Source organism: Mycteria americana, chromosome 4 (assembly GCF_035582795.1).
Source record: "Mycteria americana isolate JAX WOST 10 ecotype Jacksonville Zoo and Gardens chromosome 4, USCA_MyAme_1.0, whole genome shotgun sequence".
Taxonomy (NCBI): Eukaryota; Metazoa; Chordata; class Aves; order Ciconiiformes; family Ciconiidae; genus Mycteria; species Mycteria americana.
This window is the reverse complement of record NC_134368.1, coordinates 18,143,533-18,169,951: the sequence shown is the minus strand read 5'-3', so window position 1 is coordinate 18,169,951 and position 26,419 is coordinate 18,143,533. Positions and strand designations below refer to the sequence as shown.

General features: G+C 40.3%; 1 protein-coding gene across 14 annotated transcripts in view; it reads left to right on the top strand.

Moving 5' to 3' along the window:
• LDB2 (LIM domain binding 2) overlaps positions 1-26,419 on the top strand; it is a 368,330-nt gene that overhangs the window by 305,587 nt on the left and 36,324 nt on the right. For all 14 annotated transcript variants that reach the window (XM_075499807.1, XM_075499808.1, XM_075499804.1 and 11 more), the window contains 3 exons: positions 7,880-8,052; positions 13,226-13,348; positions 14,971-15,054. In XM_075499807.1, coding sequence (XP_075355922.1) covers positions 7,880-8,052; positions 13,226-13,348; positions 14,971-15,054 — 380 coding nt within the window. The remainder of the gene's footprint in view (positions 1-7,879; positions 8,053-13,225; positions 13,349-14,970; positions 15,055-26,419) is intronic.

The following is a 26,419-nucleotide window of genomic DNA, read 5'->3' as shown; positions in this document are numbered from 1 at the left end:
AGTATATTACTAGTACACTACTATTAATAGTATACTAGTATACTGTAGTATATTATTATTACTACAGTTGTAATAGATTTTAAATCATACATTTAATTTTACTTAATATTTAATATGTATAAATAACTAGACATTTCCAATAAGTGGAAATTAATCAAATATTATAATTTTTATTCTATTAGTAGTCTATATGATAAGACCCCAATCTTACCCACTAGATAGGGAGAAAAAAAGGACAGGTCTGTGTGTGCCAGATTCTGCCTTGGATACATGTGGCTGGTTTAATCAACATGGCCCACACGTCTCTAAGACAGAATTTGGACTTATTAGACTGTCTTTTCACTGCCTTTCATGCCATACTATCAAATCTAACAGTAGCTTTTCCTGGGAATTAACAGATTCATGCTGTTTGGGTTTGAATCCACTCACCAGATAAGGTCGTACAAAGGTGGAGGGGCGTTCCCACAAGCAGCCTGCCTTGCTCTTCCAGAGAGCAGGTCACAGTACTGAAAACTGGAGCTTTACTGTTGTCCAGCTTCATGGATGGATCCCTCCCTCCATGTCCCAGCCAGATGGACTGTGTCTGGGAGGGAACACACCTGATGTGCTATTTCACTGGCACAAATTTGGGCAAATAGAACTATAGGCAGAATAACAGCAATGACATCACTATGTAACTCCATGAAGTTTTGCTTTGTGTGTACTGATTTGTTTATTTCGGTTAAAAAAACATATGTAAATGAACATGCCAAGCTCTGGCCCACACAGATGTCAATTAGCCATGCCCAGAGATGTCAATTAATAATTAACAGAAAGCACAGGCTTTCTTCTGCGGTGCTTGGGAAATCTCATTTGCAATCAATGGGAAGTCTTCTCCTGGCTTCCGTAGCCCTTACATCTGGCTGGGGGAGAGTTAGTTGTAGCATCTCCATTTAATTGCTGAGATCCAACTGTGATAATCTCTCAAGCAAGAGACTTTCATGGTCTGCCTAGTGCTTTACAGGACAGCTCAACATTTTGTGTTGGGAGCCAAAAAAACCCACAGCCCCCACCATCTAAGCCCATCCTCAAGCCCATCTATAGCATGTTGATGAGATAATCAGCTGCAGGCTGCACCAGAGCTTCCAGGCAGAGCTCCTTTAAGCTATAGGCACAGGGTGTTTTTTTCATTCTGTTGCTGATTCTGTGGAACTTTTAAAGGCTTTTTATATTTTATGGTTTTATATTTTTGTCTGTTTTATTACCTATTTTATGTCCTAGCTCTAATTGAAGACATAGGACTTGACAGGATTCAGAGCTGCAAAAACCAGCCTGGAAGCAATAAACCCAATATTTTTATTTCACTGATTAACACTTCCATTGTTTCACTTCTGTACCAACTTGGCAGATATCTTACATGGTGTATATGTATATGCTAAATCCAAGTCTCTGCCCCTGAGAGCTTCTACTGTAAAGGCAACACATGAGCAGTTCAGTGAGCAAGGAGGGGTTTGCTATCAAGCCCTGCTTCTGCAAAGAGGCTGGGAATCTTCATTCTGTAGAGAGGGCACTGAGATTTTGACAGCCTATCTTTGGGAGACAAAGGGAGGAAGTGTTCTTCTATTCCTAGCCCACAAATAATACCAGTTTCCTGTGAACTAGAAAAACATGTTTACTTTCTATTTTATTCAAATCTTCCTTGGGGAAAAAAAAAGCCAACAGTACTATCACCACCACATGGTGGGTGGTGGTACCACAATCATATTACAAACTATTTTTTTAACTGGCTTTCTGCCCATAGCTAGTCTGAGGCTTGCAAAAATCCTAAATTTCACAAATTATGGCCATTCCCACCCAGAGATCATTGGATTTTTTGGCTCATATTTGGGGTGGAAAAATAATTTTAGACGTAAACATATTCCTGAGAGAATAAAGTATTTTACACTTAGGCAAGCATATTTAAAAGGGGAAATAAATGGAAGGACAGCATGAAAATAATGATTGCTAGGATCAGGATGACAGAGGGGCACCCTAATCATTATCGTTGCATGCCCAGGCCAAAAAGCAGGAGTGTGGCCTAAGTGCCTCCCTCCCCAAGAGGCAGGCCTTGGGCCATTTAATATGTCAGATGGTTTCTGACATATTTCATCATTCTTTTCTTTAGAATTCCCCAGGAATGATACTTAAGAAATTATACATAATATAACTGTTACTGACCTATAAAGCTTCTTGCCTATGTTCATAGATTGAATTAATTGATTTCTGGACCGCTCATATTTGGGGCAGTCACAAATCTACCTGTCTTACTTCAATTCTAAAATCGTATTTAGGTCACTGATCTGCCAGAAAGGTATACAAAATCACATGCAGCCAAGCCGTTACACCACTGAATAGGCTAAAGGTATGTCATTCAGCAGATGACAGCATTATATTTTGTGCAAAATAGTCACTTCAGATATGTCTGTCTTATAGACATTTTCATACAAATAACTATTACCTGTTGCTAAATCCAGCTGATCTTTGTCAGTCTGCTTTGCTATCTGGGGATTTGCTAGCACAAATGAAGCAAACTTTAAGGGGCAGTGCCCGCTTCTCATGGGAAATAGTACATCCTCAGATACTCAGCTAGAGATGAAGGATGCTGCCCAGGACAAAATGGTAATTTAAAGCAGCATTCCAGTGATCTGGAATAATGCCTGAATGCTGAGGGGCAGGTGAATTTTCCTTCTAGTATATCCAATATCTTACAATGCAGGGTGTCACATTTCACACTATAAAAAGGTCTTTTCTGGGTAATGTGGCTGCAAGAGCCTGTTAGTATTTGTATAGATGCAGGTATGAACCTACGTCTGCTTTCCTAAGCCTGAGTATTGGGCTCAGAGCCTCAGCATCTGCAGTCATGGCAATTCCAATATATTCTTGCAGGCAGATGATATAGCATCTTTTATTAATATTGTTTGATAAGTTCCATTAAAAGGCCTTCTTTCTACTTATCTATAATTTTGCCAAACTTGACCCAATAAAGCTGAAATTGTTCTTGCTTTTAGCTAGTTCTCTTTTATTTAAGCCAAAAAGGATTTCTTCTTTCCCCACAAATGGAAAAATATTGTTTTGTCCGTGTTACAAAGGTCTTGCAACTTTGTTTTTTAAATGCCCAAGAATCTGTGTGCTCTGGAGTAGGGTTGCTCACCTTTGTGGCAGGGGTTTCCCTTTTGTCCTCTTTGTGGAAATCTGACTGAATTTAGCAAATTTATAAAACTTTGGGGAAAAAAAAGCACCCATTCTCAAGTACTCAGTGCAGGCTTTACTAGAGTTTGACAGCTAAAATTTCCAACGACTCCCTTTCCCAGGAGCATAGTAAGGCTCCTCGTAGCAGCCCAATGGGGCAATCCACATGCCAGCTGCAAAGAGTAACTAGACATGTTGCAGCTCAGGGCTATGTGGACTTGTGGACATTTCTGCTGCAAAGCCCACGGGGAAGGCTCAGCCAGTGCTGCATGCGTGAGCAGGAGGCCCTTCCTTCTCCTGTGCTCCCAGCGGATGCACCTGGGATCCAGGTGGCCCTGCAAAGGAAGCAACTTGACCTGAATGTATAGGAAAGAAGAGGGAAGAGGAGAAAAGAAAAGAGAAGGGAATAAATCAGGGCAAGATGACACTGACGCAGGAGAGAGGAGAAAAATAGTAACTGGGAGGTGAAAGGAGAAGATGGAGGATGATTAAGTAAGGGAGAGTTGGAAGTCAATGAGAAAAACACAGGGAATGGGGAGGTGTTTGGCTGGGTGGGAGGCACAGAGGGAAGAGGTCCTCTTGCCTGGTCCCTGGCTGGATGAGAAGCTGAAGGAAGGAAGGAAGGAGAGATGGGGTTCATATGGAGAAAGAATCTGCTGTTAGGAGGAGGCAGAGTGGGGAAAAGGGCAGAGAGAGAATCTTGTGGAGCAAAAAAACACAAAATCAAGATCCAGAAGGAGGGCTTAGACTGCTGAGGCAGGGAGCCTGGGACAAGGAGCTGGGGCAGCCTGGCTGGGTAGGAAGGGCACCAAGAAAGTGGGCGTGAAGCTGGTGTTTTTGGGGAGAGTGGAGGAGAACAGGGAGACTGAGACTAGATAGCTGGGTCTGCTTAAGTAAGGAGAATGAGGAAATTGGGTGGGTTTGGGAAGGATTAATGAGCCTCCCTGAGCAAGAGAAAAAGGAGCAGTATGCAAGGAGGGGGAGAGAAGAGAAGACAGGGAGATACTGGGAGTTGAACAGTGAACTTTGAAGATAACTGATGCAAAGCAACCAACCATAAGGTGGGAAAACAGAGGATTGGACCATGGGGGTAGGTGACCAAAGAGATTGGAGAAAGAATAAAGAGCAACAGCTGGATAGGAGACATGACTGGAAGGAGATCCAGTTGCAGGGAACTCTGTGAGGCTGTAGGCAGAAAGCCTTGCAGTAGCTGGGCAACGATCCCCCCGAGAAGCTGGAAGGAAAATCTGCCTGGCAGCCCAACCCCAGAGCAGGGGTCCTCTCAGGGTGCTCTCAGGGCCCTGACACCAGGAAAGGAAGTTACAAGAGTCTCCCCATACTCAAACTGCTATTGCAAACACTCTTGGAGCTCCTGTGGCAAAGATCTGTGCTCTGGCTCTGAGGGTGTCCATATGATGCTCCTTTAGGGAAGTGTGGTGTGGGAGGGAGAAGCACTACGAAACCATGCACAGAGATACATTCTTAAAGTGTATTCTGTGGACTAAAAGCCAAGCGCTAAAACATGAAGAAATTCCAATGGCAGTAGCATATAAGGCTTCGTTCAGTCCTGTTGGTGTGATAAGATATTACACCATATGCGATGTAGACTATACTTGCCATTATTGTCTGTGACTGCCTCTGGGGAATTGCAAACCCAAGGCCAAGCTAGCGTACAGCTTGCTCTGCGCTCTGCAAAGTGTGAGTTCACATTTCTGGTGCAAGGATAGCTAAACTACATCCTGAAGTGGCCACAGGTATCAAGTTGTCCCACAATCCTGCCTTCATATTACTTGGAGCCCTCCTGGGAAGTAGCCTTCAGCTGACTCTGGCAGAAGGTACATGGTGTTGCTGAAATCCTGTTGAGATGTACACTGGGAGACACAGGTGGAGTGTGTACACGCACACCCAAGCATGTCCACCTGCTGCAAGAAGGGAAGGAAAAGTATGTTTGCCACGTTCATATTCCTGCTCCCAGGAACGGATTGTATGTGTGCATGCAGCAGAGCTGAGGGTGCACACACATATGTGCTTGAATGCTCATGTGCACAATCATGTTTTGGAGGAGAAAAAAATCAAAGAAAAGTCCTTCGCACTTAAAATGCACAGAGTTTGTGATGATCCCTAGACTTTATAAGAGCTGTTCCACAGCCTTTTGTTGTTCTTGGAAATACCGTCTCCTGCACAAATAAGCTTTATTACTGCTGTAGAGAGTTTCATGTTTATCCTAGAACTGAAGTGATCTTTTTAAGCCATTGAGTGCTTCAGGAAGAGAACCAAAACCTTGAAACCGCTTCAGCCTTCTGTGGCAAGGCAACATGGTGAGCTGAGGACAGGTCTGCTTGTTAATATGGGTTTCCATGAATGTTTCTTCTGGAGGTGAATATTAGCTATAATCGTTTATGCTGGACATTTCTACTAGCTATTTTCAGTTTTACAGACAGAGGGGGTCTGCATGTGCATCTGTCATTGAAAATCAGGTTCCATGGGGCATATCCTTGTGTGCATCTCTATTCCTCTTCATCCTTTTGGTCCCCCGCTTTGTTGCTCACAGTAGCATGTCCCTGTGGCAAACACAGATAATGCTTACTAGGAAAAGTAATAAGTATAAGGTATTTAATGTATTTCTAGCCTTCTTTAATGTGTTGTAGCTGTGAATACAAGGCAAAAAGCAACACCATATGACCATGCTACTTTGGGAACAGTCTACAAACTGCAGTTAAAATAGTTTCAAGATATTTATGCAGTGCATAAGTCACGTGAATAGAGGTTTATCACAATCAGTAGGAATGCTGGATTTTCATATCACACATTTGCTGCTTAGGATGATTAGCAGGAAATTTAATTTGCACTAATTAGCCTTAGGGGAGCAAGAAATTAACTTGATGGGTAAATTTCACGTTTTACTATATACCATACCAACATGGAAAAATTTGAGTTAAAGCCCGAGTTGAGTCCTATGATGATACACTGGACTTCAGTTTTTCTAAATTAAATTATAAGACTGTAGAAAATTAATATATGCATAGTGAGTGGGTGGGGTTTTTTAGGTGCTAGAGTCGTTCAATGTATTCATTGAATTGTCAGCCACTTCCAGAGACTGTGGTATATTTTTGTACATTAAATTACATTTATATCTAATATTACAGGAAAAGCTTTAACAAGTCTTAATTTTCTACATTTGTACATTTTCATTATATAATGTGCATTATGACTGCACATGCAATATTCCACATTGTAATGCACAGAGCAGAAACAGTTTTCACAGAACTACTGTGAAAACACCATACTTTTTAATTTACAACACCCACTTGCAAATACATTTTTAGGGTCAGGAGCCTTTGTTTATATGCTGGCAAAATTCCTATGAAAATAATTTTTTTAGAAATTACGCTCAAAAGTATACAGCAAATGAGGGAGGCATGAGTCACTGCATAGTCCTAATAGACAAATAAGAATTAGGAACCAATAAACTCTAATCTTGCCTGTTGATGGGGACTTTTCTATCTCATTCTTCCAAACCACAGTTTAGATCGCTTGTTTTTTCCCTCTGTAAAATGGAGGCAATTTTTATGTATCCACCACTCAGAATTACTGTGGATTGATTAATGCATGCAAAGCAATGAGTCATTCGGTATGGAAGTATTGGTCTATTATAAACTGAAGTGTTCTGTCATATCAGGCTTGTGGTTGCATCCAAATTTATCTGTAAAAAAGGAGATGGAAAACATTAGTTGCATATGAGATAATTGCCTTTGATGTCAGTGCTTCTGCTAGTTTGTGCATCTGAAATACAACCAGAAGCTCACTATTACTATTAGGTATCTGGAGTTAGACCTCGTAGTACTTACCTGAAACTGCGATTGAAGTGAGAGGTGTGACTTCAGTGAGAGTTTTGGCCGAGTAAATATTGCAGAATTGGGTACCTTGAGTCCATAGTTTGGGGTTTAAGTGCTGCACATAAGCTAGTTCAGGCGCCTGCTCAGACTTTCTAGCCTATGACATAAATACTTCTGGTCTAAAGAGAGATCTCAAATAGACCTGTGGGTAGTCGTATATTGTGTAACATACATCGTATTGCGTTCTCAGGTCCTTCTTCAATCCCCAGGACTCTGATTTCTCAGCAGTAGCCCTCCTAGTCAATCAAGAGTGTGTGTGCATGTGTGTGTGTACGTATGTGTGGGTGCGTATATATAAATATACATGTGCCCACACACGGACAAGCATATATGTGTACACAACCCCCCTATATAAATGTGCTTTGCCTTTTTGGGTGTACGAGTATATTTCTGTAAATGCTTACCACTTGTATTTATATATTTATGAGTAATATCCAACTTTCAGTCATAATTGACACCATGTGGCTTTCTGTATAATAATTACTTTGGAACAAAAAACCTTGCAGATGGTTTCAAGAGTGACTCTAACTCACCATCAATGTAAAAAAATTAAATAAGATGAGCCCACTCCCTCTGAATGGAGTAAGCCATTTTCATTGATTTCAATGGGAGCAGGCACAACTTCATTTCTACAGCAGACAGAGAACATGTATTATAGTTGTTAAATGAAAGTTTGATTTCATTGCACTTAAAATTATTCATGTTCTGTTAGCAAATGGTTTGAGATTTTATAACCTAGAGCTTTTGCTGAATTCTGCTTTGTATTTTCCTCACAGCAATTGGAAGGACCCTCATTCCTCGTTATTTTAGCACTGTCTTTGAAGGAGGTGTAACAGACCTGTATTACATTCTCAAGCACTCAAAAGAGTCATACCACAACTCATCCATCACAGTGGACTGTGATCAATGCACCATGGTCACTCAGCATGGAAAACCCATGTTTACCAAGGTAACAGGGAAGACTCAATAAAGCATGTTGTTGGTTTGGTTTTTTTATTGTTTTGGTTCTTTTTTCTTTTTCAGTGTGTATAAGGGTGAAAAATATTGGCTGTTGCATTTTTCTGGTAGACTGAGATAATTTCTAATACTGAAAACCCTTGAAGCCATTTAATTACTATTTTCTATATTCATTACGTGACTGGAAAATTCTGTGGGCATCCTCTGCAATTCTCCCAGAAAGACTGCAAGAGAAGCACATAATGCCAGGTTGCCACAACCATCAGTTGTACATGAATTAAATTCAACCTGCCCATCTCCTTTCCTCTGGGCTTGATTTTAAAGCAACAATGAGATTTCTCTGGGCTTGATTTTAAAGCAACGAGATTTCACATTGCTGGTACCTACCACTTGGGATGGTATGCTTTACATTTGATACTTACCCAGTCCAAGGACTATACATCTCTAGGAAAATAGTGATTTAATACAGTAGGATGCTGGTCCAAAGGGCACTGAAGTCAATGGAAGGAGTCAATTGATTTAAACATGCTCTGGATCAGGCAGTTAGTGAATATTCAATATTTGTAATTGATACTGAATTATCTTCATGCATTGGCCACTTCTAGTCCTGTAATTAAACTGAGTGACATATATTTATAAAAAACGGTACCAAAAAGGTGGAAAATACAAATTAAAACAAAAATTTTCTTATATTAAAAAAATCAGTAAACTGATTTTCAAAATGGAAATGTACCCTTTCGTAAATTAACAGAAAATTATGATTTTCCATCTTGTACCTGTTCATCTGTATGAATTTTAACCTTTGCATGGAGAAAAGCACAAAAGGAGAAGGGGCAGTAGGAGGAGACAACCCACCCATGTTGCCCTTGGCCTGCAGGACTATGGAGGTTTTAGAGTCATCATGACCATGGCCCACATGGCTTATGCTGCTTTAGCATGTATGTGAGTCCCATCCCTTCATAGTGTCTTCCCTGACATCTTCATGGCTCGTGGAGTGGGGCTCAAAGAAGAGGGAGAGGAGGCTGCTGGTGTGCGGAGCACTGGTGAGCTGGGAGCTGTGCCTTTAATGGTGTCGTCGGTCCAGCTCTCCCACTCCAGCGCCCTGTGACTTACATAGACACAAACAGAGAGAGACAGAGAGATGCAAAGAGACCAGATACTCCTAGGTAGCACCTCTTTGCCATGAGAAGTTGTGCGTGCTGGCCACGTGCAGAGGATGTGACAAGGGTATACAGCAGCTGCTTCTTCACATACGATTATGCTATTTCTGTCATTTCCCTTTGTGTTAGTTTTAATGCAATAGCAAATAAAAGGGGGGGGGTTGAATCAGTAAACAAAACACACTTTTCTTGATGCAATTAGTTTATCTTACTTATCATAACAGCGCATTACAGTGTTGTTACTTTGGAAAGGAGACTAGTATCCAGCAAGTCAAAGATAGACTAGCAGCAGGGACCGGGCTGGGTGCACACCTCGTGTGAGGGGGGCCACCGTCGTCTCCCATAGCACCGTCCTGCTGCGCGCAGTGACACCCTCCGTGTGCACCGCAGCCCTGGCAGCGCACGGCCTGCTTCAGCCCTGACATTTCTGTTGCGAACTCCAATATAAACCTCTGTATCCCAATAGAAAAGTTCAGGTGGGGATGTGATTTGCATTCTAGGAGAAAAATTAGGGGGTTTTAATGGCTGTATGTTTAAAATATGACTGTGATAGGAAGAGCAAATTTGAAATAAAACACAGTAGTTGGTGGAATAAGGGGGAAGAGAATGTATTACTCTCTCAGAAATAAGTTAGAGCCAAATGTTGTCTCAGCCGTGCGTGTGTAACTTCTAGCAGAGATACTGAGGGCCCAGATCTTGTACCCAAAGGTAAACTCCTAACTCTCACAGCATCGGTGGTGGAACAAAGCAGACCTCCCATAATAAGCAGAACTTCAATGGACTGCGTAGCTCCTTAGATCATGTCTGAATTTGACCCAGTGAAACTACCACGAAGGGTTTTTTTAATGCGAAAGTACAAACTAACTGTATTTGTTAATAGCTGTTTCAGTTTCACAACTTGTAAGCTACAAATTCACTAACTTCTAATATAATGGGCTGAAACAGTTCTCATCACGTATTGAATCAGGAATCCACAGCTGCATTTTATTCATTTCAACATTTTCCTAGTCAGAGCAACTCACTGCATACTGCAGTATTGGATGAATATATAAAATGGCATTTCTAAGGTTTTTTTCAAACAAATATGGCCAGAACATGGCTAACAGTAACAATATGAATAGTCCAGCTTGTCTTTAGAGGGCAAGAGGCCCTTGTAAAGTGTCACACACTTTAAAATTGTTTTATCAAGGTATAAGTAAATACTATAAAGAATTTAATAAGTTCAATGGCATGAATTAAATGTGGGAAAAGAAGAGACTGAAGCCCTAACTACCACATTTGTTTACCTGGCAGATGCTTCATTTTTTTCTCCAGATAAAAGAAGGCTTGAGAAGTCCTCCTAAGTCTGTTTTCACCATGTTTACCGACACTCCAACTTTATGTGTAGGCAAACTGTTTTTCTGCAGTTAGCGATGCTTATTTATATTCCCCGGTAGACTGGCAGAGGCGAGCTTTGCCTTCACCACTAGAGCAGGGAGCACCCCGTGTTCGAACCATTCTCTTCCTGCACCCAACAGTGGGGCCATCAGCTGGATTTTACAGTTGACCCCTTGGAACTCAGCGATTTTAATCCTTACTAACAATCTCGGGCATTTCCCAGATTTGTCTAAGCTTGAGGTTTCTTTTCAAGCACAGAGACAGGTTTGAGAAATGGTCATTAATAAAAGGGGAAGAGTTTTAAAAGATGCCCGGTGTTAGGAGAGCGAGGCTCTGAGCAATAAGGCGCAGGACCAAAATTGGTTTTCATAGGTGTGAGCAGCTGAAATTCCTACAATTAATAAGTGCAGTGAAGGGGTTAAAAAGCTATTGGTTAGTTTGAGAAATGTTCTTTTTTAGTTTTTTCCTGGCCTAGTCTAGAGCAACCACGTGATATACTGAATGCCTGCCAGCCTCTTTCTTGTTGATCCTCCGGAGACCATCTGTGCTGGGGGCATTGATTAGAGTGTGTCTGCTGGGATTACATCTTTTCTGTTGCCATGCCAACTAATCAGCTGATTTTGGTTACCACAGAAACAAAATGTCAGAGCTCACAGTACGGTAACATGAATTCAGCACAACATAAAATGTTTTCTTAATTGGAGACCCTTTTGATTTTTTGGATTCTATGTAAAAGGCAGCTTTAAAAAAAAAATAGAGAGAGGCCCGTTTAAAATAAGAACTGCGCCAATTTTATTGATTAAAAGCAATGCGTAAAATTATGCTCTACATAAGGAAATTAAATTCCTTTATAAGATGTGTACCTTTTTACCCCTGTGATATGAGGTATGTGTTTCAGTTTTTCTATTAAAATTTGCTAATGCCAGTGCATAAAATAAATCTGTTAAGAGCTGTGGGGTTTTGAGCTTAACAGAAGAAAGACTTGAGAAGCCACAGGTATTATGATAAAAAAATATTTTAAACCTGAAATATTTTCATGTTTACTGGTCAGTAATCAGGATCTTTGGCCTCCACACAGTACCATTAATATAAAGTGTTTTTCTTCTTGTATGAATCCTTATGTGTGCGCATGTGTACCCCTGTGTAATTTCTTATCATAGTGCAACTGATGAGAAAATCAAAATCAGGGTCAAATGACAAAATAAGTCACATTAAAAATTTGAGGGCATCACTAAGGTATGTTGAAAAGGGCAGATGAGAACCTGTTGTAAGATTCTCCTTCATAGGTCTACAGTAATTTGTCTATATAGTATGCCTGTTAAAATTACCTACCTGTTTTTTGCAAAAACAACCAGGAGGAAAAACTATGATGACGTTAAGTGAACTGTTAACCAGAAAAGCCACACATTGCCCAAATGGGAATGAGCCAACTCTGAGTTGGGGCTTGTAAAAAGGCTCAACAGACTCAGCTGAATCTAGGATGGCTAGTTGTTCAATCAAATATTAGTGGATTAAAATTAAAGTTGCAGGACCCTTTTCTTTCGAAAGCTGTTACACCCTATTTCCACAGTACCTCTGTACCCTGCACTTGCAAGTTTACTTTGCATAGGAGTTGTAAGTCTAAACATCCAATTTAAAGAAAAAAATCAGCAACAGAGGGAGTTAATTTTCAGATCATGCATCATTTACAGTACTCCAGTCAGGATACCATGCTAGGCATGTATTTTGCACCTTAAAGACCACCACAGCCACAGCATTTTTTCCACGTAAAGTTGTGGACAGTTGTTTAAAAGTCCCCATTAATTTATTTTACTTTTCCTTTCCAGGTAGTACCCACTTGCTGCATTTATTCCTCCCATCTTTTCTCTCCTTTCTCAGACAAGACCCCTCACAAAGCTGCATGAGCCACTTTCTGTGGAAGCAGCTCCGTTGTCCAGGACTGCAACCTCTTCTCTGCTCCCCTGGCTCCCAAACCTGCCGTGGCAATGCAGCGCATACAGCCCAATGGCAGACACCCCGTCCGGCTTTCCTTGGAAGGGTGGGGTTAATAAAAGTAGATAAGAAATGAAAAATTAAAATGGGAGAAAATGCCTGGAAAAGACAAGAACACTTGGAAAAGACAAGAAGGAAAAAAATAGGGAAAAAATCAGGTTTGGCCACAAGCATTCAGGGCTCTGTGTACTCCAACTGGACGTGAAAGGAAGGTCTATATGCCAAGCTATTGTAAGGAAAGGGCAACATAAAACAGGTTAGGAATGACTGGTTCAGCAACTTGACATCAAGTGCGCGTAGTTGCACCACAGCCACCTCCACTGCAAGGTTCAGTCATTAATTAGCAGTAGCGAACTGCGAGGGAAAGAGAATTGATGCAATAAATAAGATCTAGCGTACACAATATTCTATGTTTGTAAAATGTGATAAAATCTATATATTATAAGTTACTGTCTCCGCGGTAAGGCCTATGAAGTCATATTCCCACATCATTTTTTCTCCCCAAGAGAAAGCAAAACAGCAGAGATGAACAATAGAATACTGCTCTGATATTTTTGAATGTTGTTTAATCAATGATACAATACCATTGAAAACAAAATTCCCGGGAATTTATTTCATGCATTTTATGTATTCTAGGTATGCACAGAAGGACGTCTTATCTTGGAGTTTACTTTTGATGATCTTATGAGAATAAAAACATGGCACTTTACTATTAGACAGTACAGAGAATTAATCCCACGCAGCATTCTAGCCATGCATGTAAGTAATCCTTTTTTCACTTGACCTAATGCAAAGAGATGAGATTAGGTTTATGAAGAACTCCAGCAAATTTCACACCCAAGGCAATTAACTATAAATATTTTGTTTTGCCTGCAACGGCATCCATTTACAAGTTCTTTCATCACTCCCTTGTTTCTCAGTGCTCTATTGTTGCCACTGTTGCTATGTTTTCATTTTGTTTTAGCACATAGTTTTCCTTTTAATCCCATTTGGTGGTCTGTATGATTTGGGCCCATAATCTGTTCTTATTGATATGAACTGCACTAAATTCAGTGAATTTTCATCATTGTAGGTATGAATTATATTTAGACTTTAAATTAAGCAAATTGTTACTCTTGTATGAGACAGAAAATAAGTAATTACCATATATTTACTTAGAAACCTTTAGAATTTTAATCCAGATCTTCTTTTTTCACATTTCAAGACTTTTTTTTTTTTGTAATTGCATGAAAGCACACACAATGGAATATTACAATATTAAAAATTCTACAGGTTGAAGTCAAACTATTATAAAGTAAATTGTTGGGGAGAAACAAAGGACAGAGACTTATTGCCACTTTCAGTTCTGCACTGTAGAATCATTCAGATTAGTAGTGCTGCATATACAAAATTAATTGCAGGACTATGGTTTTAGAGAGGGTAAGAACACAGGTCAGAATATGTGCCCATATTTTGACATCAAGTTACTCAGATATCCATAAAGATATATTCTTAGTGAGGAATTTTAAATAACTTAAGCCGCCGGGACTTTTTTGAAAATGCTATTACAGGCCTGAAGAAAATATCTTTGAAAATCTGTCCCACCATTTCTGTCTCAGAGTTATTTTAGAGGGCTGATCTTCTGAACTCTTCAACAGTATCCCATTAAGGGACAACGTGGATGGCCATGAGCACCAATATGTATTTAGAGGGCTGCAATTCAAAGAGAGTAGACCAGGTTAGGCAGCAACCAGCAGGTATTAATTTTAGTAATGAGATTGATCTCATTTTAAAGAGGAGGCTGGTCACACAGGTAAAGCTCCTGGCTAGGGTCAGAGAAGGACTGTGCTTGCATTTTTCCTGTTTAATTCTGGGAAAATAACTTGGACCAGAAGGGTTCTCCAGCCTGTACTTAATGCTACTTATGTGATCAGCTCTGCTGAAGGTGCCTTGATGAGTTCTCTCTGCTTCAGTTTCTTATGCACAAAAAGAAAGCAATACTTTCTTTATTCCTGCCTTTATCTGCTTAGTCTCCTGGGACTCCCAGCCAACAAATGGAAGGCTCAAAGTGTACTGTGATCCCTCAGGAAGCTCTTTGGTGGGCCCTGCTTGCTTGTGCCCCTGTGCATGACCGGACCTCCTAGGTCTATCTCTTGAATGGGTAGAGACAGAAAGAAGATATTGGAAAACAGTCTTTATTCTGCTCCAATTTCATAAGGTTTTGCATTTTCCTGTGCAAACAGAACTTTGTAGCTTATACCAGAAATTTAGCATCAATGTGTATTTTTTCCATAGGAATGGCATCTCTCTTCAGAGCACCCTCCCTGCACTCTACCAAGCACAGAGAGAAAAACAAATAGACAAAAAGCAAAGTGAAAATTCTTTTTTCCTCTGTTGTTTAGGCACAAGACCCTCAGGTGCTGGAGCAGCTGTCCAAAAACATCACTCGAATGGGTCTGACAAACTTCACCCTCAACTACCTCAGGGTAAGCATACTATAGCTGATGATTATTGTGAGCATTTTTTAAAAGTTACTGTTAGCTTTGAGTCAAGGTAATGAGAGCAGAGCCTGTGTCAGTCAGGTAAGAAATGGACCTTACTCTTAATGAGGATGAAGGAGAAATACAGAGACTGTAATAAAGATGTAGCTGCTAACAACGCACCAATAAAAAGGATAAGAATGTTATCATGGAGTTGAAGCAATGTGTGAGTAGCCAATGCTTTTAAAGGTCTTTCTTCGCAGTTTTGAATAATGGCTTCATTTTTTGTAAGCAAGAAGTTCCCCACCATTTTTCCTCTGTGCTTCACTGTTACTGAGAAAATGGCAGCTCGTTCTTATTAAGAGCTGCCTGTCTTCTCCAGCTCTTCGACCTCCCCACCTCTCCCGGGCAGAGGCAGGGCTGAGGGAAAGCTCAGCTCCAGCCCCGTTTGCAGCAGTCCCTCAGAGCAGTCCTCACTTCACTTGCCTCTGGGAGCCTGAGCTCCCTCCTCAGCCTTGCACTGAATCAAGTGTGTTTTTTATGGTTAAATAATGCATTTGTTCCCATTGCTTTTTGACCCTTAAAGTGCATTCAAAGTTTGGAAGTTTATTTTTATTTTTGAAAGTATTCCCTGGTGTGGGCTTACAATGCATACACTGAAATACGGGTTTGTAGAGTTCATATTTCAAGGTTAAAATTCAGATTTTTCTTATTTCTAGACATGCCATTAGTAAATAAAAGGAGGCAAATTACTCAATGATACACCAAGCTAACTTGGCCAAGAATATCTGATTTTATTCCTTTTAATTGTGTGAGTAATTATTCAAGGCTCTTTTTTAAGATAACAAGAACACTACAAAATGCAGTTATTTTCAGCCTAATGTGGAGCTGTACCTGATAGTCTATATTTTAGTTGCACTTCATTCAGGTCTTTGAACTTTGTAACACCTTCCCTCTGGATGGAGTCCTGCCCCCAGAGTGTTTTGAACTCTAAGGGGGACAGTGTGCAGTCTGAGATGTGAGGTGAGATCTCTCTCACTGTATCCCTACAGCTTATAGACAGCCTGTAGTTGTCCTTACTCTCCCAATATGATAAGCCATTGCTGATTGCTCCTTATGTGGTGTTAGCATAAAAGTTACTGTTCAAATTATAGTCTGAGTTATGCAGGGCAGGTCTGCTGTAGCGTAACTGAAAGAAGAATATGGCATAAAACCTCAGAGGAATAATACATTGCATTCAAATTTTTCCATGTATAAATACAAGAATAATATGTGTATGTTGTGCGTATTGTATTCTCACAGTTAGTTTAGTTTCTGGTTTGGTACAGAGAGCGACTGTTGCACTTTGGCAACATCCCTACAGCCACACTGTCATTGTCTTACGGTGAGGCATCCTAGAGCACGTTCTCCAGAAATTCCCTCTGGGGATTCCTCCTCAGTCACGCCAAGTTTTGCGTTACACCCTTGTGGCAAACTGGGCAGCAAGCAGCTGGCTGAGGTAGACTATTTCCGTATTTTCCTTCCGAATTTTCCTGTGGCACAAGACATTGCCCTTCTTTTGAGATCTTAATCCCCTTAGCACGACTGGATGCACTGGCAAGCACTTGGGCTGGCCTACACCAGCCGCAGTACTGAGTACCCGTCCTCCACGAGGCTTGGAGGGCCATGCTGAATTTGTAGTGCTCTCTCTATCACCGACCCCTTCTGGGTCCTTTGTGGCATATTCTGTACTTGCTGAATGTGACAATGCAAATGAGAAAGGCAGGGTCCCTGTTCGGACGCAGCTGGCATCAGGCACCCATGCCGCTCCCCCCGTCAGCATCAAAAAAAAGAAAGAAATGAATGGGGGGGAGGGAGAAAAAAAATCCTCAGAAAAAGAAAACTGGGATCAAGATAAACACTAGGGACATGAGCAGTGAAGTGGAAGGGGATGAAAAGATGAAGTCTTACTTTTTTTCTTCTTCCAGACTAGTTTTGTTAGCTTAACAGACAACATTAGGTCTCTGGGTGCAAAGCTTCCTCTGGCTCCTGCTGTGGTGATTCCAAAAGGAAATCTTTTTTTTCCCAAGCCAATCTTTGCGTCTCTCTTTCTTGTGGTGAGGAATTGATCATTCTGCTCTTTTATCAGATTTTCAGCTCATCATGGGAGCTCGTATTAGATGATATATGTCCATTTTGATTTACTTCTTTCCCAATTACTTTCTTCTGCTAATTTTAACATGAAAATCTTTTCTGAACTTGGGATTGTAAAATCATGCACTAAAATACGTGGTAAATGCACTTAGGTTTAAGGTGTTTTGTTTCATGGTTGTTTTTTTTTAAGTCAGCATTTTATGATATTTTATTCAGTCTTCCCCATGTTTAGTAATTAGCGCTGTTACATGGTTTTGAATAAGGATTTGAAACTAAGCATAAAAATGATTTTCTTTTTTTTCTGCTGCACACAGCAAAGGCTTGTGATACTCATAAGCGAAAACTTCACTGATGGGCAGAATTAATCATTTTTATTCTCCAACGTGCACACAGCAGCAAGCTGTGCTGCAGTCTCTTTAAAGGCAGAATTTAAACCTGGATTTCGGATGGTTGTGATATAAAGGTACAGCCTGGATTTTTTACACCCTAGACATCACAGAATGCTAAATCATTGCTAGTTGGGATAATAGCAGTTGCTGGCATGTAAACCTCTGTTCCAGAGTGCCACATGCCTGTAGAACCACAGCTTTGGATGCATGCCCTGGTTTGTCTTCATTCACTCCAAGTAAAGCTGACCAGCATAGAAGAACATTGATTTTGTAAATCATATTTAACACAAATTTAAAATATAACTTTTTGGAACCTGAAAATGAGATGTTTTGTCCTGCATTTGCCAAATGCTCTTGCTCCCTCTTTTCTCTGGCTCTGTATAAAACCATAGGCTTCCTTTCTTTCTAGTTACTAGTTTGTTTTGTTCCAGCATAATTGATTACCTCATCAATGGGGTCAGCATACTTTGCTGTAGCTGCTGACTGGGAGTTGAATAGGCTGTCTCAGAAATAATGAGCAAAACCTTGTAGGTTTTAAATTAACATCAAGCTTTTTAAAATGTAATTTCTCATCAAGTCATCAAGTAGTAGATATTACAAACTATCAGATAATAAGGCCAAGACCTATATCCTAGTCTCAGTCAGTAGGAGTCCAGGAACAAACAGGAATCCTGTACAGATTTTGAAGATGGAGATAACACTTAGAAGAACAGTTTCCACCAAGCTACAATAATTTAGTCCCCACACATTACCTTCTTATTTTTTTTCCATGTAATGTTCTAGTTGCCTAGCTATTTTATTTAGATCTTCAATGCGTAATGGATTTGAATGTACTCTAAAACCAGTAGCTTTATTCACAATTTGGAGCTCAAATGTTTGTTGCTGCTTTCTATAAAATTATTTATTCTCTCAAAATTTCTGACATTATAAAAAAGCCAGCCCATACTGTCAATTAGGCAGGACTACCTGTCCTGAGCCTTGAAATAAAGTTGTATCTTGCCCAGCAGGTTTTCAAAATTCATCTCTGCTTTCTTGCACTGGTTGGGTTGGAGCGATTTCTTAGTGCTCTTCCCCAGGTGTAGCTGGGGGTGCATCCTCCCCACGCTGTGCATCTGCTCCAGTAGCCAGTTTATTGGTGTTAATGGAGCCGAATCTGCATCTGCCCTTTGCAGAGTGAGCGTTAGCATGGCAGAGCCCTCCCACGCTGCGTCAGGAGAGGTATCTAGGCAGGGGAATGCACACTCCCGTTTCCCCTTACATCTTGTATGGTTATATTAACCAAGGCTTATCTGAGCTACAAATTATCCAACTTGTTTGTTTTCTGTATAAACCAATAATGAAGTGTTACTATTGCAACACAGAGGACAATATTTTCTGAATCCCCACTTTCACTAATTTAGTTCCTCACTAGACACTTTCGGATTTCTTCTTCTAGGAGGATAACATGAATTATTTAATGGGACACAATTTTCTAAAAGCAGTACTTACATTGCAATCAAAAGCCATTTGTATGTATACCTATTGTGTATGCAAAATTTTCTTCTGCACATGCAAAATAGACACGCATGCAACAGCTTCCTCTAATGTGCGGGGAAATTTGCTTCTCTAAATACGGTTTCATGCATGGAAAGGATATGAACTCAAATCATTTGGGAGCTAGTTTGCTCCTAATATGTAGCAGTTTGTGGCAACTATCTGGTCAATATTTTACAGCTGTTTGTGTATCTTCAGTGAAGAAGGAGAAAGATTGCATGCAAGTGTGTTAAGGATGCAAAGTCAGGTACTCGGGGAAAAGAAATGCTATGTTTATAGTCACCCATGCAATATGAATTCGTTTCCCTTTGTGAGTTACATTATGTCATCATATTCTAACTACATCATCATGCATTGTGTTTCCCACAGACTCCCCGACACATGCAGTGCCCGGGATGACTAGCACTCACTCGGCAGCAAGTGCTCCAGTGCTACTCATTTCCTTGTAGGCTTTTCTGCAGTGTCATTCTAGTATCTCAACTGCAAATGTTAATGGCTGCATAGCACCTACCAGCTGAAGAGGCATTGTCACTCCCGGTGTGCACGTGTGGCGTTGAGGCACATGGGTGAGCACCGGGGCACTCGGAGCTAAGGGCAGGCGGCCATTCTGAGAAAGCAAGGGCCTGATTTTGCAGGGCACTTGGAATTTCATCTCATCCCATATACTTGTCCTGGTTTTGGCTGGGGTAGAGTTAATTTTCTTCCTAGTAGCTGGTATGGGGCTGTTTGGGATTTGTGCTGGAGACAGTGTGGATAACACAGGGATGTTTTCGTTGCTGCTGAGCAGTGCTTGCATAGAGTCAAGGCCTTTTCTGCTCCTCACCCCACCCCACCAGCGAGGAGGCTGGGGGTGCACAAGAAGCTGGGAGGGGACACGGCTGGGACAGCTGACCCCAGCTGACCAAAGGGCTATTCCACACCACATGACGTCATGCTCAGCATATAAAGCTGGGGGCAGTTGGCCGGGGGGTGGGGATCGCTGCTCGGGGGCTGGCTGGGCGTCGGTCGGCGAGCTGTTCCATCACTAGTTTTTCCTCAGTTTTATTTCTCTCTCTCTTTTTGTTGTTTTCCTTTTCATTACTATTATTATTATTATAATCTTTTATTTCAATTATTAAACTCTTCTTATCTCAACCCATAAGTGTTCTTACTTTTACTCTTCCAATTCTGTCCCCCATTCCACTGGTGGGAGGGCAGTGAGCAAGCGGCCGTGTGGTGCTTAGTCGCTGGCTGGGGTTAAACCACGACAATATTAATAACAAAACTATTGCCATTGGATGCAGTCTGTTATCTCAGGCTGGCTATATAGTTGAAAAGGGTGTTTCTGGGAACAGATCGGTGAAAATGCTTTTTCCATGACTTAGTACCACAGTAGAGCTCGGGGGCAGGGGCAGTTTGTTAAAGCAGCATTGGGTTCCTCTAAGCTCATCCTTTCTTGTTCTGCAGTTCCCCGCTTCATGCTTCTGCCACATTTCCGTACTTCAGTAGATGTGAATGAAGTCCTACACACAGCAACAGAATTTACTTTGTGCTGTGCACTGAATGGGGGGTGTTAGGGAAACAGAGTACGTGATCATGTAGCAAGATGCTATATCCTAATGGATACGAATAAGAAATTCTATTAAGGGTTCACAAGCACTCAAAGGAGGGGATTTGGATCATTTAATCATTCTGGAGCTTTTCCTATGAAAGCTGTCAAAATTTTAAAGAATCCTTGGAACTGGAGATGCGGAAAGCAGACACAACATTTTGTAGACTTTATTCCTATAAATGATGGCATTTTTCAATCTAAACCAATTCAGCTTGGGGCAGCTCTCCCCAGGAAAATGCAGTCAAAATCAGAGGGTTCTCACAGAAGTATTCAGATAACTATAGCTGGCTATCTGTAATCTATCTGTGCCAACTATAATTAGCTGATTCTGCCAAGGTTTTCTGGTAATGTAATTTCTTAGCATTTATTTTAGTAATGATCACAGTGGTTTCTGTTCCTCTCTTTTATGCATCTAATGTTTTATAGACAGTGTTATATGTTACTTTCAGAATAATAAATGAGAATAAATGTATTCTTTGCAACAGCTCATACAGTAAAATGTTAGCTTTTCACTTTTTTAATAAAGACACAACATCACAGAATAGTTATGTCAAGAGTTATTCCATCATAAGCAGGAAAGATCAGAGAAAAAGATACAGCAAAATTTTTGAAAAAGAAGTGGTCAGGATGGAGTGGGTGGGAAAAGGGAGCAGGGATGGGAGAGTTGCAGAAGATGGGACAGGTAGAGAATGAAGCACCAACTTAAAAATGTTCTGAAGTGAAGATGGAATCTGAAGCAATCTCTGGATAGGACATGGGTTGGACAGTTAACATTCATATTGTTAACAATAATAGTGGTGTGCTTTTCATCCTTTGATACCTAAGCATTTTATTAAAACACATGAAGTGTTTTATAGATGGGAAAACTGTGGCACATGAGAAGCAAAAAAAGATGGAGCAAACCCAATAGCATTTGAAAAAATCAGTTGGCAATTTTAAACCCGACTTCGGAGAGTACAGTGAGTTGGTGCAGTAGTGACCACTTCTGCTTCTCATGGCTCAGAAAAAGATTTTAGTGTCTGTGGGTAGTAGGAACTTCAGAAGTCAGTGAAAAATGGGGAATGGTAACAGAATGCAAGTGATTAGAGAACAAATTGGGATTTTAGCAGAAATGGCAAATTTTACCGGTGTTCTGGAGATGGTAATGACCAGTCTTCTCACAAAGGGCACTACCAGGCTCATGAGTATCAGTTAAGGAGAAAGATATATTCTGTATGAACACAAGCCAGCTACTGTGCCCACTGGACATACAGACCATATGACCTTTGAAATAAAATTAAGGTCTGGACTAATGAGAATGGAAGGATGATAATCAGCGATGTGAGTCCTTGAAGCATCCATGAGTAAGAAATCAGAATGAAGTTAGGTTGGAGCAGTTTAAAAATAAAAAAGTCAGAAGGGTAAAAGGGAGAAAAAGAGAGACAAATACAAAGCACTAGCCATATAAAAACAAGCTACAAGATTTGAACTACTAATGTTATTTCAGAAAAGAAAAAAGACGAAGGAAAAAAGTCCAAGAACACAGCCACAGGCTCTTTTTTTAGAAGACCAAATTAAAGCTTGGACTAGCATGCAGTGCCGTCATAAATAATAATAACTATTAATTAAGTTTAGGAATGAGAGCTGCAGAGGTACGATTTGTATGAAGATCTGAAAACACCCAAACCAGCTTCTTGTTCAAAGCAATGAAAACAGCAAAAATTTTAATTAGATGTTTAATATTGAATATCCATGGGTGTTTGGTGCAAATTGTTATGCAGGGAGGGGTGGGTGCTCAGAAGAGGTCAAGAAATAGGCTTTAATACAAAGCTGGTGGTTCAAATCTTTGTTCTTGGAAGCAGTTATTTTAGAACCTGAAGTATTCATTGTGAAAAGCTTATGGCAGCCCTGTGGTCTGCTCTTGATTTGGAAAGTGAATCCCATACCCCCCCACACCTCGTGTTTTTAATCTTCAGAAAGATTATTTCATGAGTCTGTTTATTGTGATATCACAAGCAACTAGGTCGTGTAATCTTTCAAAATAATTTTCTATATGTAGTTAACTTTACTGGTTAGCCTGCTTGTCCCTTCCCCTTCCTCTGCCACTCTTTCTATAGGTAAAATGGCATTACTGCTTACCTGTCTCTGCTGGAGAGATCTTCTTTGATGCATCTCAAGATCAAATTTGGTTTTTCCATATCTACATATGTTGGAGGTTTGCCCTGGGCTCTTGAGTTTGATCCTATTTCTAGGATGTTCCTGAAAAGCTCTCATCTTTCTTTTATGATGCCCTGACCCTTGTCTGTATGGAGGATGCCTCCCCACTTTGTCATTCAGTCTGTCCATATACTCCCACTTCTTCTGCTGTAATCTCACCATTTTATATTTACAACAGAAACCCTAAAACCCAAAACCTGACTCTAAACAGTAAAATAGAGCAAGCACTTCAAAAGTGAATAATAGTCCTGGGTTTCTGCGGGTTTTAGAGACTGGCACATGCAAAGCTAAATTTGTCTTCCAGTCACCTCCCTTGTACTGGTGCAAGCACGGTCAGAGCTGGGTCAGGAGACTGATCTGATGAAAAAACTAATCTAGTCCTTTCCACCCAAACAATGACCATCCTTAATAGCTCCCTGAGTGCTACTTGTGCTGGGCAGGGAAGAAAGCAGCAGGATGGATTCATATCAGCTGGCATCTGTCTTGAAGTTGGACCTCATCTCCAAATTTGCCAGCACTGAAAGGAGAAGACAAGAAAGTGCTGGGGAATCCTGCAGATCCTAAGCTGTAAACTTCCCTTTCCTAATTCTGGATCTGAGAACATTATAGTGGTTTTGCCTGACCTATTATGGCCTCACACTGCTATAAATTTATTTACTTCAGTAGAGTGACTACTGACTTTCAGCGGTACAATTTAGAGCAGACTCTTGCTTATACCAGATTACCATAATTTACAAAACTTGAATTGAAAACAAAATAAACAGAAAGAGAAAAGGTTGGTTTATTGCACTGGTTCTGAGTGAAAAACAAAATTCTATCTATATATGTGTACATATGGATATAAATGGAACACACATTTTTGTAGGTTCCCTATGAACCATACTGTTTAGTAATTTACCAATTAATTGCAAATAGTCTCCATTTGTACTAACCTATTAGAAAACTGGTAAACTTTTTCACTGCTGTATGTACGCATATGTGAATATCAGTGTCTATCTGGTGATCATTAATGTGCAAATCTGTGCATTGCTTTTGATTTGTAAGCATACCTGCTGTTCATGTTAAAGGAAATATCAACAGGTGTATCAAATCAATAAACATAAGCCCATGATTTTGTGTTTACCTTACCGAAGGTAGACCCATAGGATGTAACATGGAGAATCTACAGCCAGTGCCGATGAGGTGCTGAACCAGACCTGTACTGATACATACATGAGGCTTGTGAGCAGAGTGGAGGCAGAAGACAATATCAAAATGATAACAGAGGTTTCTCTCTGAATTGTGTCATTTCTGGTACTGTGTTCTGCACAGCTGGAAAACTATGCTATATTGAATATCCCTCCCTACCCCAAATAGCTTCCTTAATCCTGTGGCTTGTTACCTTTTCCAGTAGGTGTTGCTGCCTCACCGTTACTTCATAATAAGGCAGTTTGTTAATCAAAGATCCAGTTCAACATCCATTAAAGTCAAAGGGTATATCTCCTTTGATTCAAATGTCATCTCATAGTTTTTCATTTATTCAGAGGTCTTTTATACCCATAAAATCCAATTTATTGAAATTAATTTCTCCATTCCCTTGGGCAATTTTAGCCATGAAAATGCCATGCTTCATGAACAACAACAACAAATGGTTATTTTTATTGCTTGTTTTTTTGTTGTTTTGTTTTTGAGTTTTGTGACAAAAGAAAATTAACTTGATTTAGCCACAGATTATAGTTCTTAGGTGAGCCCAAAGCAGCAAATATCAACTTGGGGATCTGATTTGAAGAAAGGGTTTAGGAATAGAAAAGAATGAAGGAATACAAAAGAATAGTGTTTTCATAGCAAGACAGAGAATTTTCTCATTTTATTAATCATTCAGGCAAAACTTAGAGCTGATTTAATTAAAGGGCTGTGCACCATTTCTACCCAAGATAAGATGATTTTACTAAAGTAAGTATGAAGCATATGAAAAAAAGCCACAGCCGTATTCCCTAGCCTAGATTTCATAGCATCTCATTTATAGAGCAGGATGGGACCCAGCTATGCTGGATCAAAACCTCCAAGGAAAACACGAGCACTGTCTAAACAAAATGGTGTTGGTGATTAGGCAAGATCGCGGTACTCTCCAGAGCAGACCTTGTCTCACTGTGGTGCTTTGCTGCACCAGCTTCGGCAGGAGCATTACCACTCCGTGTACCACAATGTAACGTAGATCCCAAGTCTACAAGGAGGCAGAGGTTTCTTTCTAGAGACTTTCCAATCAAAGTAATGAAACATAAAATGGAATAATCTTCTGATAGCGATATGCAAAGGAAGGAAGTAAAGTTTCAGTCTTCTAAAAACTACACCGGACCTTTCCACTGATTAGCTTTTGACAAGATGTATTAGACCTATGGTTTCAGTTGAAATATTATAGTCTATTTAATAGCAAGTCTCTGTCTTTTATAACTCTCCCAATATCTTAGTGGTATTCCAGTGTATCTTTGGCTTCCTTACTGATTTTCTTTCCCAGTGTGTGAGATGAAATATTCAGCCATACAAAGGAGAGAATATCATATATTCTATTGCTAAGTGCGCTTGAACAATGCAATTTTTAAAATGAATTAATTTTATGAAAATAATTGTGATAAGAAACAGAACATGAAATACAGCTTGCTCATTATGATAGCCAACAGTGTAAGGAGAATGAAAAATTATTCAGAACATAATGTATATTCTTGGAGTCTTTCAATCTTATCACCAAAATCATATTCAGGACACTTTTTGTTTCTTTTGTGCACCTTCTTGGTGGCTAATTGTATCTTGAAGACCATCTGGTCTCTTTATGTCTCAGCTTCTTCAAATTCTTTCTAGTTTAGTGTAAGGATAGGTTGGTTCTTATTGTAGTCTTATAGTCTTATTGTAATATTTAGATTCCTACTGTGGGCCACTTTGCTACCTAAAGTAAGCTTCCTGTGGTAAATGGTAAGGAAAAATTCTGCTTTCAATTACACAAGTATACAAACTGGAATAACATCTCAGAAAGCAGTGGCCTTTCTCCAGAGTGACATAAGTGGGTGCAAAACTTCTCCTGTGCTATTTATATATTTCATTACCTTTAGAAATATATGGTACGAACACTATCAGATTAATCGGTGAACTTCACAGCAGCAAAGGACATGTGGACACTGTCATATTCTGACCTCCAAGGCTTGCTCCCAAGCCTCTGCCAATCAGCCTGGTTCTGCTGAGACCACAGGGAGCTGCAAGGCACTGCTCAAGACTCTTCTGAATACGAATCCAGTTCAGAGGGAAAAGGCTGCCTCCCTTCTAGACCAAAAAAAAAGGACCACAAAAGCTTCAAGAGCTTTATTTTTCTTTTTCACTGACTACTGCAGCAGGTATTAGAAATACATGAAGCAAGAGGAAAAGCAGCAGAAACAAAATCTACCCACATAAGGCAAAGCACTGTAGCCCCCCAGGGGGCTTGAGAAGGATGCTGTCTATGAAGATGCTCTCACTTCTCTGCTTACACTGTCCTCCCATGTTTCTTGCACCAAGTTCTGCT